This window comes from Carlito syrichta, unplaced genomic scaffold (assembly GCF_000164805.1).
Source record: "Carlito syrichta isolate Samal-C Ts95f unplaced genomic scaffold, Tarsius_syrichta-2.0.1 Scaffold301567, whole genome shotgun sequence".
In the NCBI taxonomy this organism is placed as follows: domain Eukaryota; kingdom Metazoa; phylum Chordata; class Mammalia; order Primates; family Tarsiidae; genus Carlito; species Carlito syrichta.
Window position 1 is genome coordinate 663,524 of NW_007245663.1, and position 15,241 is coordinate 678,764.

At 42.1% G+C, this 15,241-nt stretch overlaps 1 protein-coding gene across 7 annotated transcripts in view; it reads right to left on the minus strand.

Annotated features, from left to right (window-relative positions):
• TCF4 (transcription factor 4) overlaps nt 1-15,241 on the minus strand; it is a 391,888-nt gene that overhangs the window by 229,497 nt on the left and 147,150 nt on the right. For all 7 annotated transcript variants that reach the window (XR_504111.2, XM_008054872.2, XM_008054871.2 and 4 more), the window contains 2 exons: nt 14,671-14,732; nt 11,662-11,758 (listed from right to left, as the gene is read on the minus strand). Coding sequence is in view for 6 of the 7 variants with exons in the window: in XM_008054872.2 (XP_008053063.1) it covers nt 11,662-11,758; nt 14,671-14,732 (159 nt within the window). In the remaining variant the exon portion in view is untranslated. The remainder of the gene's footprint in view (nt 1-11,661; nt 11,759-14,670; nt 14,733-15,241) is intronic.

Consider the following 15,241-nt stretch of genomic DNA (forward strand, 5'->3'; position numbering starts at 1 on the left):
TGATCAGAGCTCTCTAAAATTAGCTTTTTATGTGTCTCTTTCTCTCTCATTCTTCACTTCTGTCCCCCTCATCTCTACCAGACATTGCACCCTTTCTATTTTCACTCAGCTTTAACATGGCCCATGAGGGGGTGGCATTGAAACCATCACTTCCACATTCTGCCAAAGCTCACGCCATGATGCTCAAGTTTGCATACCACTTTTGCCAAGCTGGCCAAGCCCAATAAATGGAACAACTGCCTAGATAAAATAATAGTAGGTGCAATAATAATATTTTGCATTAACTGAATTTAAGGGCCAGGTGGTTCTCATATTATTTCATTTAAACACAGAGCAACTACTCAGACAAAAAAAAATTCTATCACAGGACTAAGAAAACTCGCCCAAACATCACTAAGGATACGTGATCCTAAACCAGGGAAATAAGGACCAGTGGGAGGCCCAAACGTCACCTACACGTAGACCAATTATGTACCTAATCCCGACTCGTACCCCACATCTTTAAAAGAAAAAGAAGGGAAAAGAAAAAAAGAAAACACACAATTGAAAGAACGAAAAGAAATGAGCCCAAGGTCACAGAAGTGAAGAGAGATGCCCTGGTGGTCATGGCCACGCCTGGCTGATGACAAAGACCTTTGCTCCATCCGCCCTCTACCACCTCTCTTGTGTCCGGTTTCCCGCAGTCCAAGTATTTTCCTTGTATATGAAACCATTAAATGCTTTACTTTAAACATAATCAACATAACCAGCTACATTTTATACCACGTTCAAATGAAGCTTCCTTACCAGTTTTACTATTAATAAACATGTGTCAAGGAATTTAGGAGTGATTAATAAGCAATCGTTGAGAAGATGAAAAATGTTCGAGCTGCATCTATTAAGCACTTAGAAATAAATTTAATTTAATCTCAATCTATGATCTATATATTTTGCAATCGTTGGTTCCTAGGCCTGATATTCGGCAAAAGGAAAAGAGATCTACTGAGGAGCTCTTTCCATTAAAAGATAATACACAAGCTGGGCTCGGTGGCTCAGCCTGTAATCCCGCGCCTTTCGGAGGCTGAGGGTGAGTGGATTGCCTGAGCCCACGGGTTCGAGACCCGCCTGGGCAGCGAGACCTCATCTCTACAATAAATCAAAAAATCAGTCGGGCATGGTAGCGCATGCCTATAATTCCAGCTACTCGGAAGGCTGAGGCGGAAGGATCGCCGGAGCCCAGCAGGGCGAGGCTGCGGTGGCCTGGAGCGTCCACTGCACTCCAGTCTGGGCGACAGAGTGAGACTCCGACTCAAAAAAAACAAGATAATACACAGCTCCTCTGGATTCAGAGACTCTTGAGAGTGAAGGGAAGGAGAGAATAATCCTGCAAAGAGGCAACATTCTGTGCCAAGCTTCCCTGCAGAAGGAAGAACTGAAATGAGACAGAGCTATCTCCAAAACATTCCCGAGAGCATGGAAGGTGTCTGTAACAGCATCTCTTTATGAAAAGCATCATACCCAACAGTGGCTCCATTACTCAGTTGACCTACCGAACAGGCGAAGAAATCTCCATTTGTCAGTGGGTTCCCTAGACTCAGCACTCAAACACCGCACCGCACGGAGGTGTTCTTAGCCACGCTAACCTCGAAACTAGAAAGCACTTAAAAGGAAGAGAAAAATGGCTGGAGGCAAATATTTCGCAAAGGGGCGCGTGTGAATCCAACAAAGCCGTCTCCAAAGAGGTTCTTATTTTAGAGGATTGCCGTTTCTGTGGACTGGCTAAAAGAGAAACCCTCCATTTGGGCCTTGACATTTGCAGAACTGAACTTGCTGTGACTACCTCTTCCTGCGACCTGCCTTCTGTTCCACTCTTATTAAAAGGTAAAGATATCTTTAACTGCCACCACCCAAAGTCTGTAGATTTTTCGATTCATTACCTGGACAAAAATGGCGTACCAACACCGTGTAGCCTTGCGATGCTGCTACAGTCTTGGGGCAGACCCCGATGGCTACAAAGGGGATCACATCATCACACTCCTCGCAGTGGCCTGGGGAGGGGCGGGCCACGCTGGCATCACTGTCCTCCCCTAAGAAACAAGGAAGTTGGGGCTCGTAAGAAATGCAGAGAAGGGTACTTGATCTCAAACCAGGCAAAGTGGGGACAAAGGGAGGCCCCAACTTTACCTGTAGGATGCCCACGTGTATACCTAAGCCTGAACGGTACCACACATGTTTAAAATTAAACATATTAAAAAATAAAAAACAAATAAATGAAATGAAATTTAAAAAAAGAAACGCAGGCCAAGTGCAACAGCTCACACCTGTAATCCCAGCACTTTGGGAGACCTAGGCAGGAGGAATGCTGAAAGAAAGACGCCCAGAAGTTTTAGAATAGCCTGGGCTACGTAGCAAGACCTCGTCTCTACAAAAAGAAAAAGACTGACTGAGTGTGGTGGCACGCGCCTGCGGTCCCAGCTACGCAGGAGGTTGAGGAGCCAGGAAGGTCAGGTCATGATTGTGCCTAGCCTGGGTGAGAGGATCAGAGAGTGAGAGCGTGAGAGAGACAGTGAGAGGGAGGGAGGGAGGAAAGTTGCCAATGTCCCTTCATCAGAGAGCCGAGAATCAAGACAGATGGCGAAGTGACCCCTAGAGCCCTCAAGTTCCCTGCACCATGACGCTCTGTAAGACTTGCAGTGCTCAGAAGCTGCGTGGCTTGGCTCTTTGGACCTAAGCGTATCATGTGAACAAAGAAAATCGTTTCATTGTTATTGAGGGTGAATACATAGCCCTTAAGGTAGACATACCACTTTCAAGGATGTCCAGTTCTCAGACCCCTTAACGGGACCGATGTCACTGACCTGGAACTAAGGGGCAATGAGAGGGTTGAAAAATGCAGTGGGATCAAACAGTCCCCCCGGAATCCAGTTAAGAAGCAGGGAACTGATTCATACCGTCCCTGGCACATTATAAGCATCAAGCTTACACAAACTTCAAAGAAACCGTCTTGCCAATGAAAAACGGGGAGAAGAACTTTACTACTAAATAAAAACCAAGCCGGGCTCAGTGGCTCAGCCTGTCATCCCGCGCCTTTGGGAGGCTGAGGTGAGTGGATTGCCTGAGCCCGCGGGTTCGAGACCCGCCCGGGCAACTTGGCGAGACCTCATCTCTACCATAAAATTAAAAAATCAGCCGGGCCTGGTAGCGCATGCCGGTAATTCCGGCTACTCGGAAGGCTGAGGCGGAAGGATCGCCGGGGCCCAGCAGGGGAGACCGCGGTGGCCGGGAGCGGCCACTGCACTCCGGTCTGCGCGACAGAGCGAGACTCCAACTCAAAAAAATAATAAAAAATAAATAAATAAATGGAAACAAAAACCATACCGTTTAATCGCACTTCCTCCTCACTTTCAATGCTAGATGGTCCTGTCCCCGCCCCCTTTCTCATCTGCCTGATTCATGCCATGATACTCTTCAGTAGGGAAACTTCTGGACGAAGCTCGGATCCAACTCTGACAGTTTCATCCAGTCTTGGCGTTTTGTCTGAAATTAAATGTCTTTTGGCTGCACCTAATCCTCCCTGTTACAAATCAGCAACTACAATTGCGTACATTCTCATCAGAGTGCTTCATGGTGACCCAGCAGGCCCCTGGACGTGAGCTCCCCGGACACCGCTTTGGCCGTGGCCAGGGGAAAGAAGATCTCTGTCTGTCGCTTGGAGTGGCACGTGCCAGGACCTTGCTGCTCTACGATGCCGGGTCTGCTCTGGGTGGGGGCAACGGGGGACTGTGGGGGTGAGGTCTGGCCTTTGGCTCTGACAAAGACCACCCAGGGGCCAGGGAAAAATCTGGGGGCTGGAGCTGCATGCCTGGTACATGGCCCGGGTGCCCAGACAGACGGGCAGGAAGTCAAGCCAGAGACCTCAAAGAAAAGGCTCTGAGGAACGCAGACACGAGGTCTGACTCTGGCTGGCTGCCGTCACGCTCAAGGAGTCAGGGCACTGCAGGCCTCCGAAACGGATGAACAGCGTGGCTCCGACTCCTTCTTCCCAGGTGAACCCCCTCAAGCCTGAACTTTCTCCGCCTTCTCCTCCTCGATACCTTCTTTTGTATTCTTTATCTCTTCATCTTCCTCCCTGATTTGTGGACCAGAAATGAGCGTTGAGACACATTTTTACGTTTTGTTGATTCCATGAAAGTTTGAGACTTGTTCTTAATTTTTGAAACAGTTAAATAGAAAATTACATATTTGAGGCCGGACTCGGTGGCTCAGCCTGTCATAACACTTTGGGAGGCCGAGGCAAGCGGACTGCCTGAGCCCACGGGTTCGAGACTAGCCCGGGCAACTTGGCGAGACCTCGTCTCGACAATAAATCAAAAATTAGCTGAGCTCTTGGAAGGCTGAGGTGGAAGGATCGCCGGAGCCCAGCAAGTCAAGGCTGTGGTGGCCAGGAGCGTGTCACCGCACTCCAGTCTGGGCAACAGAGTGAGACGCCAACTCAAAAAAAGAAAGAAGAATGGATGTGTACACTCCCCGGACAAGAGGAAAATCAGTGATCTTAACTGAATGCTGGAAACATACAACTTTTCCCAACGGCCTTTGCAAACATTATTGATTTCACTCATTTCTTCTTGTACATAATTTCTCCTTATAGTTTCTTAAAATAATCTGTGGGATACTGAAAGCTGAAATCTACCATAATGTAACACAGCCTGTTTCCAACCATTAGGAGAATATTCTGAACAGTCAAGAAGCTAGCACTTCAGAATAAAAAGTGAATTTCTATATGACTGGCTCTGATTTAGGGTTTTCTGCCTGATCTAGTAAGCTATAGGCCTAGCTTTAATTTATGGGTTTTTCACTCAGGGTTTAAACCCTATGTATCCCAATTCATTCAACGGTCACTCACTGAGGTCTTATTACACCCCTATGCCAAACCCTGGCTTCGGCATGACACTTTTCTCCTGGTGATTCAACTTAATGAGTTATTATTTTATCTCTGATCAATCCAATCCCTTAGCTATGGATCTGGAATGAGCTGAGGCATAAAAGAAACATCCATTTGAATCAAGCTTTAAAGAATTACGTTTGGAAAACACATCACTAGCAAAGTTCCTTGAAGGTATTCATAAAATAGAGATGAATGGATTAGAAAAAAACAATAAAACATCTCTAAAGATAAAACATAGTCTAAGAATAAAATGTCATATCTAAAAGATCAATGGACCATTAGATGAGAAAATGACTTCAGAGATCATCTAGGGGCTGTTCCTTCCTCAATTTAAAGATGTGCAAACCACCTGACCGGAAACAGGCAGTTGTAGAAAAACACAGCAGAAAACTCAGTTTTCTGGATTCCCAACCCTCGTCCAACAATCAGGGTTACTAAATCACCTGAGATGCCACCCAAACAAGTCATATTTGTTAATATTTCAGGAAGCCATTTCAAGTTGAACGTATTAAAAAAAATCACAACTCCAAAAAAAAGAAAGCAAGCTCAAAACCACAATTCAAGATTTCTTCTCTCAGAAATTGCTACGACCACATGATCAGCCCAACAGATAACAGATGATACGGAGATGAACTCAAGCTGAAAAGTGTCATTATAAAAAAAAACAACAGGCACTAACAATATACAAAGAGGCGTCCCTCACTAATGAACGTGCAAGCAGTCAGTTCATGTCCCTACCTAACTTCAGAACACTTTAAAAGTGAACTAAAATTTCTAGACCTGCTGTCTATATTCACAAGTTCCATTTTCATGAAGCTATTCTTTGACCTCTGGAGCTTTCAAACTTCAAATGACTGCTGTTACTGGACAGGTTTTGCTATTTTTCTGATATTTACATTTCTGCGCGCGCGCACACACACACACACACAAAACATCTGGCCAAGAGGTCAAGTAAAATCTTACCCGTGCTTTGAAAAAACTCTGTCTCTTTGTGATCATGCCTTTCCTTTGCACATTAAGGTTTCCAAAAACAGTTTTCCTAGTCAGAGCCGATTCACAGGGCATTTTCAGTTTTACAATGAAAAGCAAAACTCCCTGCATTACCATCTACTCACATGTGTCGTTTTACAAGAAGACTGTGGCACCGGCTTCTGCCACTGGGATTTGAAAACACTCACAACACTTCACCTTTATGCTGGGCTAAACTCAGGGTAGCCATAAACACTCCGAAGTAATACAAACCTAAATATTCCTGCTAGGCAAACGGAGCAGTGGAACCGAATTATAATGAGCTAGCAGCTGTCACAATATGACCACAGTAACCAAATCAAAATATCAACCGCTAGCCCAGATGAGATTCAAAGGTCATCCTGTAAGCCAGCAGCCTTCTCCAGTTCTGCCTGAAACCTCAATCTAATCCTGCAGTAAAATGTTCCACTGAGCTAGTTCAGAAACCAGTGACTCCATGGTGGTCAGTTACTCAGTGCCCTGGTAGAGAACCACACATAGGACTAGAACCAAACCCTATGGTAAGGAAAGAACCATTCACAAAGGGACATGGGATTGCGCAGCAGATGATGCCAAACTAAGCTGCAGCCAGCTGCACAAATGTATCTCTTTCCACACCCTTTGGTCACCAGCACACGTATGGAATCTCGCTGGACAACTTGCTCACGTATCCTTAAAACAATCTGGTTTTCAATGGAAGCCCTTGAACAATAAAAGGAAAATGCATGGCTAGATCCTTCCTTGGGTCAGAGTTTTTTTAGCTAGAAAATATATCGTCTACCATTGTGACAATATTTGGACAATACCTTCAAGAGTTTAACGCCCAACAAAGGGGGGAAAAATTAGGAAACGTTAAAAACAATCCATATTGTTTCCGTATACTTCTTGCCAGGATTTTCAGACTCTTCTATAGTATATAAAAATAATCCTCTTTGAAAAAACAAAACAGAAGTCAAACTCATGGCCCGTCTGTCCTATCAACAGCACATTCTGGAAGCACATTCTGAAAACTGACCGTCTAGGAGGGTCTCACCAAACTATTTAAAAACCGCAGTGAACACGTTCCCAACTGCTCCAGAGGACATTATCATTATTCATGATGATAAACAGTCACAAGGAAGAAGTGGTTTGTTTTCTCCAGATACAAAATGCTGCATGGAATTTCAACAATCGCAAAATGCAAACTGGCTTGTATCCATACAATGAAAGCAGTGAGTGAGTACCCAGTAAACATCAGGTAAGTGTATACGAATCCGGTCATTGCAAGGCCATTGCGGTCATTTCCTTGCTAAGCTATGGCCAGGCCATGTTTCCTGGCTTTGGCCCCCTCCCCTCCCTTGGGGAGGCGAACTCCTTTCTCTCTCTCTCTCAAATTCACTTTCTAAATAAATTATATTGTCTAATCTAAGAAAAAAAAAGCATATGAATCCTCAGTGAAGGCAGACAGTGCTGAAGCCTCTCAACCTGGCTATCAAAACAAAAATGAAAGGTTTTACCCTATTTTTAAAAAATAATTTAGGAGCTTGCTTTTTGTTTACTTTAGTTGTGTTTTTCCGTAAAAGATTTGCACAATATCAGCCACTAAAACTTTCTACGACAATTTAACTACAGACAGCAATGTAACATGTAGAACAACTTTATATACCAAAAAGTGTCATTAATTCTAGCGTAATACGCACATTTTGTATGTACACACATGTGTACGCAAGCATGTACAAGCACACACTTGTTCATTTGTTTATTTTTACTTTAGGGATTCGCAAACTATCGAATAGAGTGCTATTTCTCAGATACCTAAGCTTATTTCTAAAAGAATTAACAGAAATGCTATTACTCTTATAGATTATATCCCATTATGTATAAATTTAAGATACAGACACAAATAAACTGAGCTTTGATATCTTGGTACCAAATAAAAGTACTGTATTATAAAAACTGTAACATTTATGCAAAACCATTCAAGTGAAATCAAAGTTCAGAGTTGTAATAAAGGGTTTTGTTACCATAAAAGAGTGTATAAACAATATCAGCAATGCCTGAGTCATTTCCCTAAAATTGCATTGTCATAAAGAACAAAACAAATAATTAATAATAATTCATTCTCAAAAGGAGAACTGGGCGGTACTTTTTTCTTTACTTACAATACAATAAAACCTTACTAAGTGAACAGTTTACCAAATGAAAAAAAAAAAATCAGGTCATCTGCAGTTAATAACTCTTTCCGGTAAAATTAGTGTCACTTATTTCTGTAGCAGACGCCTAATTCAGTCCCAGGCTTGATTGATTTGGCAATAGAGAATCTTGCTCCTATAAAGTGCCTGATTTATTTCCGATGCTGTAGCCTTTACCCTAGTGTGACATCACGGCAGAATTAAGTCTCTGAAACATAAAGAAATATTTTGTAGTTTTCAAGAAAGTCAGTTGAAGACTCTGAGAGTGGATACTGGATCGCTGTGAAAAACTTACACTATAGTCTAATACCTCCTCTTGGTAGAAGGGAAAAATCCACAAAGGTTATAACAGAACATGAAGACCAATTTAGAATACAACACATACCCCACAAGTTCAAACTGCTCACTAAACGAATATGTCTCTGTCTTTATCACCATTTGCAAATTAGTCATCCTTAATTTCTTGAAAACAACCTATCTTTTCCATGCAAAGGAGCAACAAAACACCAAGCATGGCTCATATGAAAAGTGGCTGCATTTTAAATAAACAGCAGCTTGGGCAAAATCAATGAGAATCTTTGTTCCCCAAATCCAGCCCTGAGATACTCGAGCCCATGAAGAAAGCGTTTGGGACATGAGACATAATAGGAGTGGGAAGAGTTTTTAACACAGCCTCAGAGTCGGTTCTCTAAAAATGTTTTTTAAAATTCTCCTCTAAACTAAAAATGTAAGATATTTCATACTTGTTTCAATGTCTTTTTCTCCTTTTCTCCTTTTTTTTTTGCATACTGTGCAATGCCCTCCCGCTCTGAGGGCGACTTTCCTGACCCGGGCCTGACACTGCGCGGTTAATGTCAGATAAACCATTTAGCCCAAGCACAATTCTTTTCTGTGCAAAAATCTGCTTGAGGTGGAAAATGTAGCAGTTTGTAAACAATGAAGAGCCATGTTTCAAACCAGACAGCTTATCTAACAGAGAAGTTCTTTCATTGGGAGCAGTGGGTGGGAGCCTCGTGGACATAGTAGCATTTCCTATCACAATGCAGGAGACTGTCTTGGCCTCCATATTTGAGAGTTTAATGGGAAGGAGGGCAGACGGGATAAAAGAGCAGGACTGACATGGATTTGCAGCCTGAACAACAACGAAGTGAAAAGAATCAGCTTTCTCCGCTCCAGACTGTCAGCCCACTTATATTTTAAAAACTATTTGAATTGAAAAACTAATTTGATTTGTAAAACAGTCGCCCATGAGACAACATGAACAAGAACAATCATTTAATATGTTTATACTGCTTGGTGTATCCTGTAATATTAACTTATCAAGTTGCTCTTTAGAGTAAAACTTTTCGTACGTAGATAACAGACTTCCAAATATGGGTTGTAATTTATTTATTCTATTTTACTTACTTTAACTCGGAGAACAATTTTAGAATCTTCCAAGGAAGTTCACAGATTCTTTACGTACTACTTCCCAAGACTTTATTTTCAAACTAATGTTTTATTCTATTTTATGAAGTCACAAAAAGATGACTAGGGAAGCAAAAGAATTAGAATTAAAATCATTACTATTGACACAGAAAAGTCAAAAGTTGCTCTTTAGAACCTCAGTTGATACATATAACAGCTGTATCCACATATAGTGAAAATAGAAAATGATGTACCTTTCCATCAACAATTTAATAAAACACTGTTTTAGGCCAGGCACGGTGGCTAAAGCCTGTAATCCCAGCACTTTGGAAGGCTGAGGCGGGAGGATTGCCTGAGCTCACGGGTTCAAGAGCAGCCTGGGCAACTTGGCAAACCCTCATCTCTACAATAAATCAAAATCAAAATAATAATAATGATTATAATAACATGCCAGGTATGGTAGTATGCGCATATAGTTCCAGCTACTTAGAAGGCTGAAGTGGAAGGATCGCCTGAGAGCAGCAGGTCTAGGCTGCGGTGGCCATGAGCATGCTACTGTACTCCAGCCTGGGCGACAGAGTGAGACTCCAACTCAAAAAAAAAAACTCAAAAAACTGTTTTAGTTACAATGTAAAAACATAAATATAAAATTTACCATTCTGAAACCCAAAAGAGCACAAAAATAAGAACCATCTATGACCAAACATAACTTTGTAGTTCTCCATGTCTGAATGACAAAGGCACAAACATACGATATTATCCATTAAAAACAAGTTGCAGCCGGGTTCGGTGGCTCAGCCTGTAATCCCGCGCCTTTGGGAGGCTGAGGTGGGTGGATTGTCTGAGCCGCGGGTTTGAGACCCGCCTGGGCAGCGAGATCTCATCTCTACAATAAATCAAAAAATCAGCCGGGCGTGGTAGCACATGCCTGTAATTCCGGCTACTCGGAAGGCTGAGGAGGAAGGATCGCCGGAGCCCAGCAGGTAGAGGCTGCGGTGGCCGGGAGCGGCCACTGCACTCCAGTCTGGGCGACCGAGTGAGACTCCAGCTCAAAAAAAAAAAAAAGTTGCCAGTATTTACCTGCCTTGACTATTTTGTGTTCGATGCCCGAAACACCTTTAGATGGATTTCATGGTGATTTCTGGAAAAGTAACTGAAACTCAAGGGTTGTCTATGTCTATACCTTAAATAACTGGTATAACCTCCGAGGCTTAAAAATCGGGAGATTCTTCAGAAGCATTTACAGTTAAGGTTTCAGAATGATATAATTATTGTTGCATGTCTTCCTTGGCGTATGTTTCAAGAGTTTATGCCAAGAAATTTAACCTCATTTATTGATAGATTCTCAACACAATTTGGCCAGGTCAAAAGATTTATGGATATTGTTACAAACTCCTGTTTGCTAGAACAAAGATCATTTTTGCAATCAAAACTAAAGGAACCAGCTACTGGGACCTTTTAAGCCATGATGAATCATCTTTTCATTGCTCAGATTGCTGCTGTTAAACAAATACCCCTACAGGGCAGTCAAAAGCAGAATATGCTAAGGGCGCCAACAGGAAGGATATGCTGGAAATGTACAGACAACCTCAAACTACCACATGGCTTGCTCGCAGTCCAGGAGAATAGGGTCTGTCTAGACCAGCAGCACTAGCGCTCACACCTTGATACATACGCAAACTGTACAACTCAACTTGAACACACTACTCTGATTAGGGACACTAAGCCCATTAACGCTACTTATCTCCACAGCCCTCATTATAAAAGTTCACAGCTAACACTGACTGCATAAAATTGCCAACCAACAAGCCCAGAGTATTTATATTTTAAGCATTCACCACTTTGACTTCAGCAACGTTAACTCAGAAAACTCCTGCAGCAACACTGAAATCGGGATACCTGCTTTATGTCTACGCAAGGCAAAACTTCCACTGAAATTATTTAATTCCACGTGGTTGTAATACTTACTCACTGATGCAGTCTTACCAAACACAGACTGCCCACACTTTTCTTCACTTGAAGAGGACCACCAGTGAACTGACTCAAAATCCAAGTTTCTAAACACAGAACCTCTCTCTAGGGCATGGCTTCCCCCTTCCATAGTAAACCAAAAGCATTCCAAAAGCACATGTTAATTTAAATTAGTCTTACTTTGTATTCTGGAATTGACAAAAGGTGGCGAGAGATTGTCATGTGACCCAAGGTCCCTGCTGGTCATATGGTCATAAGGAGTCCCATCTCCATAGTTCTGTAAATAAAACAACGGTATTTTGTAATTTTACATTAATAAATCAGCATATAAACATATCCACACTACTGCAACCTCTCCCACCCAAAGAAAGTGGACTCCACTATTCCCTCCCTGGAAAATCACTTGAAGGCATCTGTACCTTCTCAGGTACAGTGGCTAGGAGAGAGCTCTAGAGTCTGCAAAGTCCAAATTTGTGCCATTATAAAAGCTGTGAAATCTTGGAAATAATAATCTGGGTACCAACTGCAGGAAGTTGCTGACATGATTAATAAAATGGTGCCTGCAAAACACCAGACGTATATAAAGTATACTGCAACTATTAAAGTCATTATTTTGATAAGCCCACACTGAAGCAAACTTGTACTATAAGGGAAAACTAGCCACAGCGCAATAAATTTGAAAGACCAAGGCAGAACAGTATTCAGTATTTTAGGATATTGAAGTGTCAGTGTTTTATTACAATTATTACTATTGTGGTTGTAGAGAATTAGATTGTCATGTAAATAATTAGCACATAAGGATGTTAAGAATATTAGATTATAACCATGCCATGAACAAGAGAATTTTAGCATAAGTGAGTATTTTTAAGGTTAGATGAAGTATGCCACAAAAAAAGTTTGAAAGCAGACAATTTGGGCAGAAATGTTTCATTCTCACAATTATCTCATTGTGTGAACAGGAACTTAAAATTAAAGACAATGTTTTGAAGCGGCTCAGTCAATTGCTTTTGATGGGGGAATTTGATTAACATATGGGAAAGAGTTAAAATCATCTATCTTATATGGTTCGAATTTCAGCCTACTGAAGTGCATGAAGTGACCAAAAAAGGGGGGGGGAGTCATTCTGCTCAGCTGGTTAAACTGCCCATAAAGTCCAAGTCAAATTTACTCAGAGGTGTCAGTTGGCATGTGAGCCAAGAGGCAGGATCCGCCCACAGAGAAAATATGGATGCCGCGTGAACAATGGAAAGGCGTGCCCCATTACCAGAGAATGGCTGGAACCAGGAGGAAAGACAACCCCATTTTCAACTGCATTTCCACATTTATAAAAATTGGCCTCAATGATTCTGTAATCTAAGTCTGCCAGTATGTCAACACACAGAAAGATGTCGCATTTTAAATTCCTATCATGGGATTCACACTCACTTGTTCCATACCAGGCATTGCATAATACTAATTATTATTTATTAAGTATCCTCATCCTAGATAGTATTCTAAAAGCTTAATATACATTATCTAATTTAATCCTCAGCCCAGTGCTGCAAGGTAGAAGATAACATCACCACTCTAGGATAAGAGAACTGAGACTTAGCAAGGTTGTCTAGGTACCAGTCGGCCACAAATAATGTATCTCGTGCAAACTCCCTGGATTTAGAAAATACACTGACTCAAAATTACTCACCGACACATACCTTGAGAAAAAATGGTAGGATAGCTAACAAAAACTAAAAGTCAGTCGGTTTCAAAAGCAAACCAGGATGATTGATTCTAAACGGACCTGTTCTCCGAAACACAATTAAAAGTACTACATGTGTTGAACAGAGAAATCATAAGAAATTAAGTGAGTCTGAATGAGCTAAACAATAGAGGGGAGTGCTGTCATCTCCACTTGCTGTCAGAAGGGATGGATTTATTTCTGCAAGTGCAGACTGTAACATGAGGAGGAGGAAAGATTTCCTCAACCCATCCATATAAAGCATTAGAATGTCAAACTCGACAGCTGGTGGAAGGTTCAACAAAGTTACTGGTAAGCTCAGAGATCCTGCTGTATCCTGAAGACCAGAACGGGAATCACGATGGTAAGGACAGGTGGAAATGTGTAACTTTGACTTGCTAAAATATCCTCATTCTGACAGCTTGATTACCTTCCCTGACTCTCATGCCAAAACAGAGACCTCTCCCCACCCCAATAGTATGTGAACGCTTCCATTAAAAGGCTAATCCCTCCTGTAGAAGGCTTCACCTATATAGTTGTTGAGAGAGGAAGATGTGTTGGTCTCACCACGTACACTAAGTTTACTTTTAATGCAGGCCATCATATGTATAGCCAAAGAATGGCATGGATTTAGACAGCCTACCAATGATTCCATTGACGATATTACATATAAAGCCGTCCATATTTAAATTGAGAGAAACGCAGACACTCTTCTGATCGTACCTCTTCACTTGTAAATTTAGGAAGATGAGGACCGAGGAGATGAATGGCACGTCTGAGGTCACGTACACAGACGACACGCAGTGTCTAACCACCCACTCGACTCCATTCCATGGTCACCCCATTGCACCCGAAGGAAAAACCAATGTACTGAGGAAAGCTATGGGAAAGGGTAGCAAAGGTCTGAGACCAAATAAATGAATGAATCCAACTGGCGACCAGAGGTCCCCGCTGGTGGAATGATCACGTTTACAAAGTAAAATCAACTCAGATTTATTATGGAGTTTTCAGTGGCACACCAGAACCCCCTACCACATATTTCGGGTTATTCAGCAGTCTATTCACACCAACGACATTACAGGGATATTAGAATATTTTTTTTAAAGTTGTTCCATCTACAACAAATACCCTTCCATAATACTGGATAAATAACTGGCAACGGGAGGCCAAATATTGAATGAGGGATTTTTCTTCTGGTTAGCAGTAGTGGAACAGGTGTCAAAGTGAACAACGGCATCCAATAAGAGAAAGAAAGAAAAAATTCCAAAGACAAGCTGATCCTCATTAAATTTAGTATGCATGCATCTGTGTGTGTGTGTGTGTGTGTGTGTGTGTGTGTGTGTGTGTGTGCGCGCGCGCGCGCACGCACATGCACACATGTGTGGCGGGGGGAGGGAGGGAGAAACTCACCTTCTGTTTGTCAATTTACATATGTGGAATGTCTGGTTGTGGGAGAAAAGATTAGATATACTTACCCTGGACGGGCTTGGGTGTCCTCCATTCCCCCAGGATCCTGAGCTACTTCTGTCTTCTACATCTAGGGACAAGAGAAAAGTTCTTTAGGCTTTCTTGCAATCATTTTTCCTTTTTGTATATGCACTTTTAAATTAATGTTTCAAATTAATCTCCTGTTGCCTTTAATTAAGAATCAGGCACAGGGCTACCATGATGATAGTGGCTTCTGACCCAACTACTTAAATTAACTCATTTAAATTCACAGCAGAAATGAACTGGACCCTCAGGAACCAAAGGTATGAACATAAAAATTACTTCCATCCTTCACAGTGTTTGATAGCCTCGATTTTTATAGACATGAAACTGCACTTAAAAGTTTTATTAAAAATCTTTGGGACAAAATAAGCTGAAAAACACACTAACACAACTTTCATCCCCCCAAAATTAAATGAAGGTAAATATCCATATTAAGACTTTTGGTAGTTGGGCCCGGTGGCTCAGCCTGTAATCCGCGCCTTTGGGAGGCTGAGGTGAGTAGATTGCCTGAGTCTGCGGGTTCGAGACCCGCTTGGGCAACTTGGCGAGACCTCA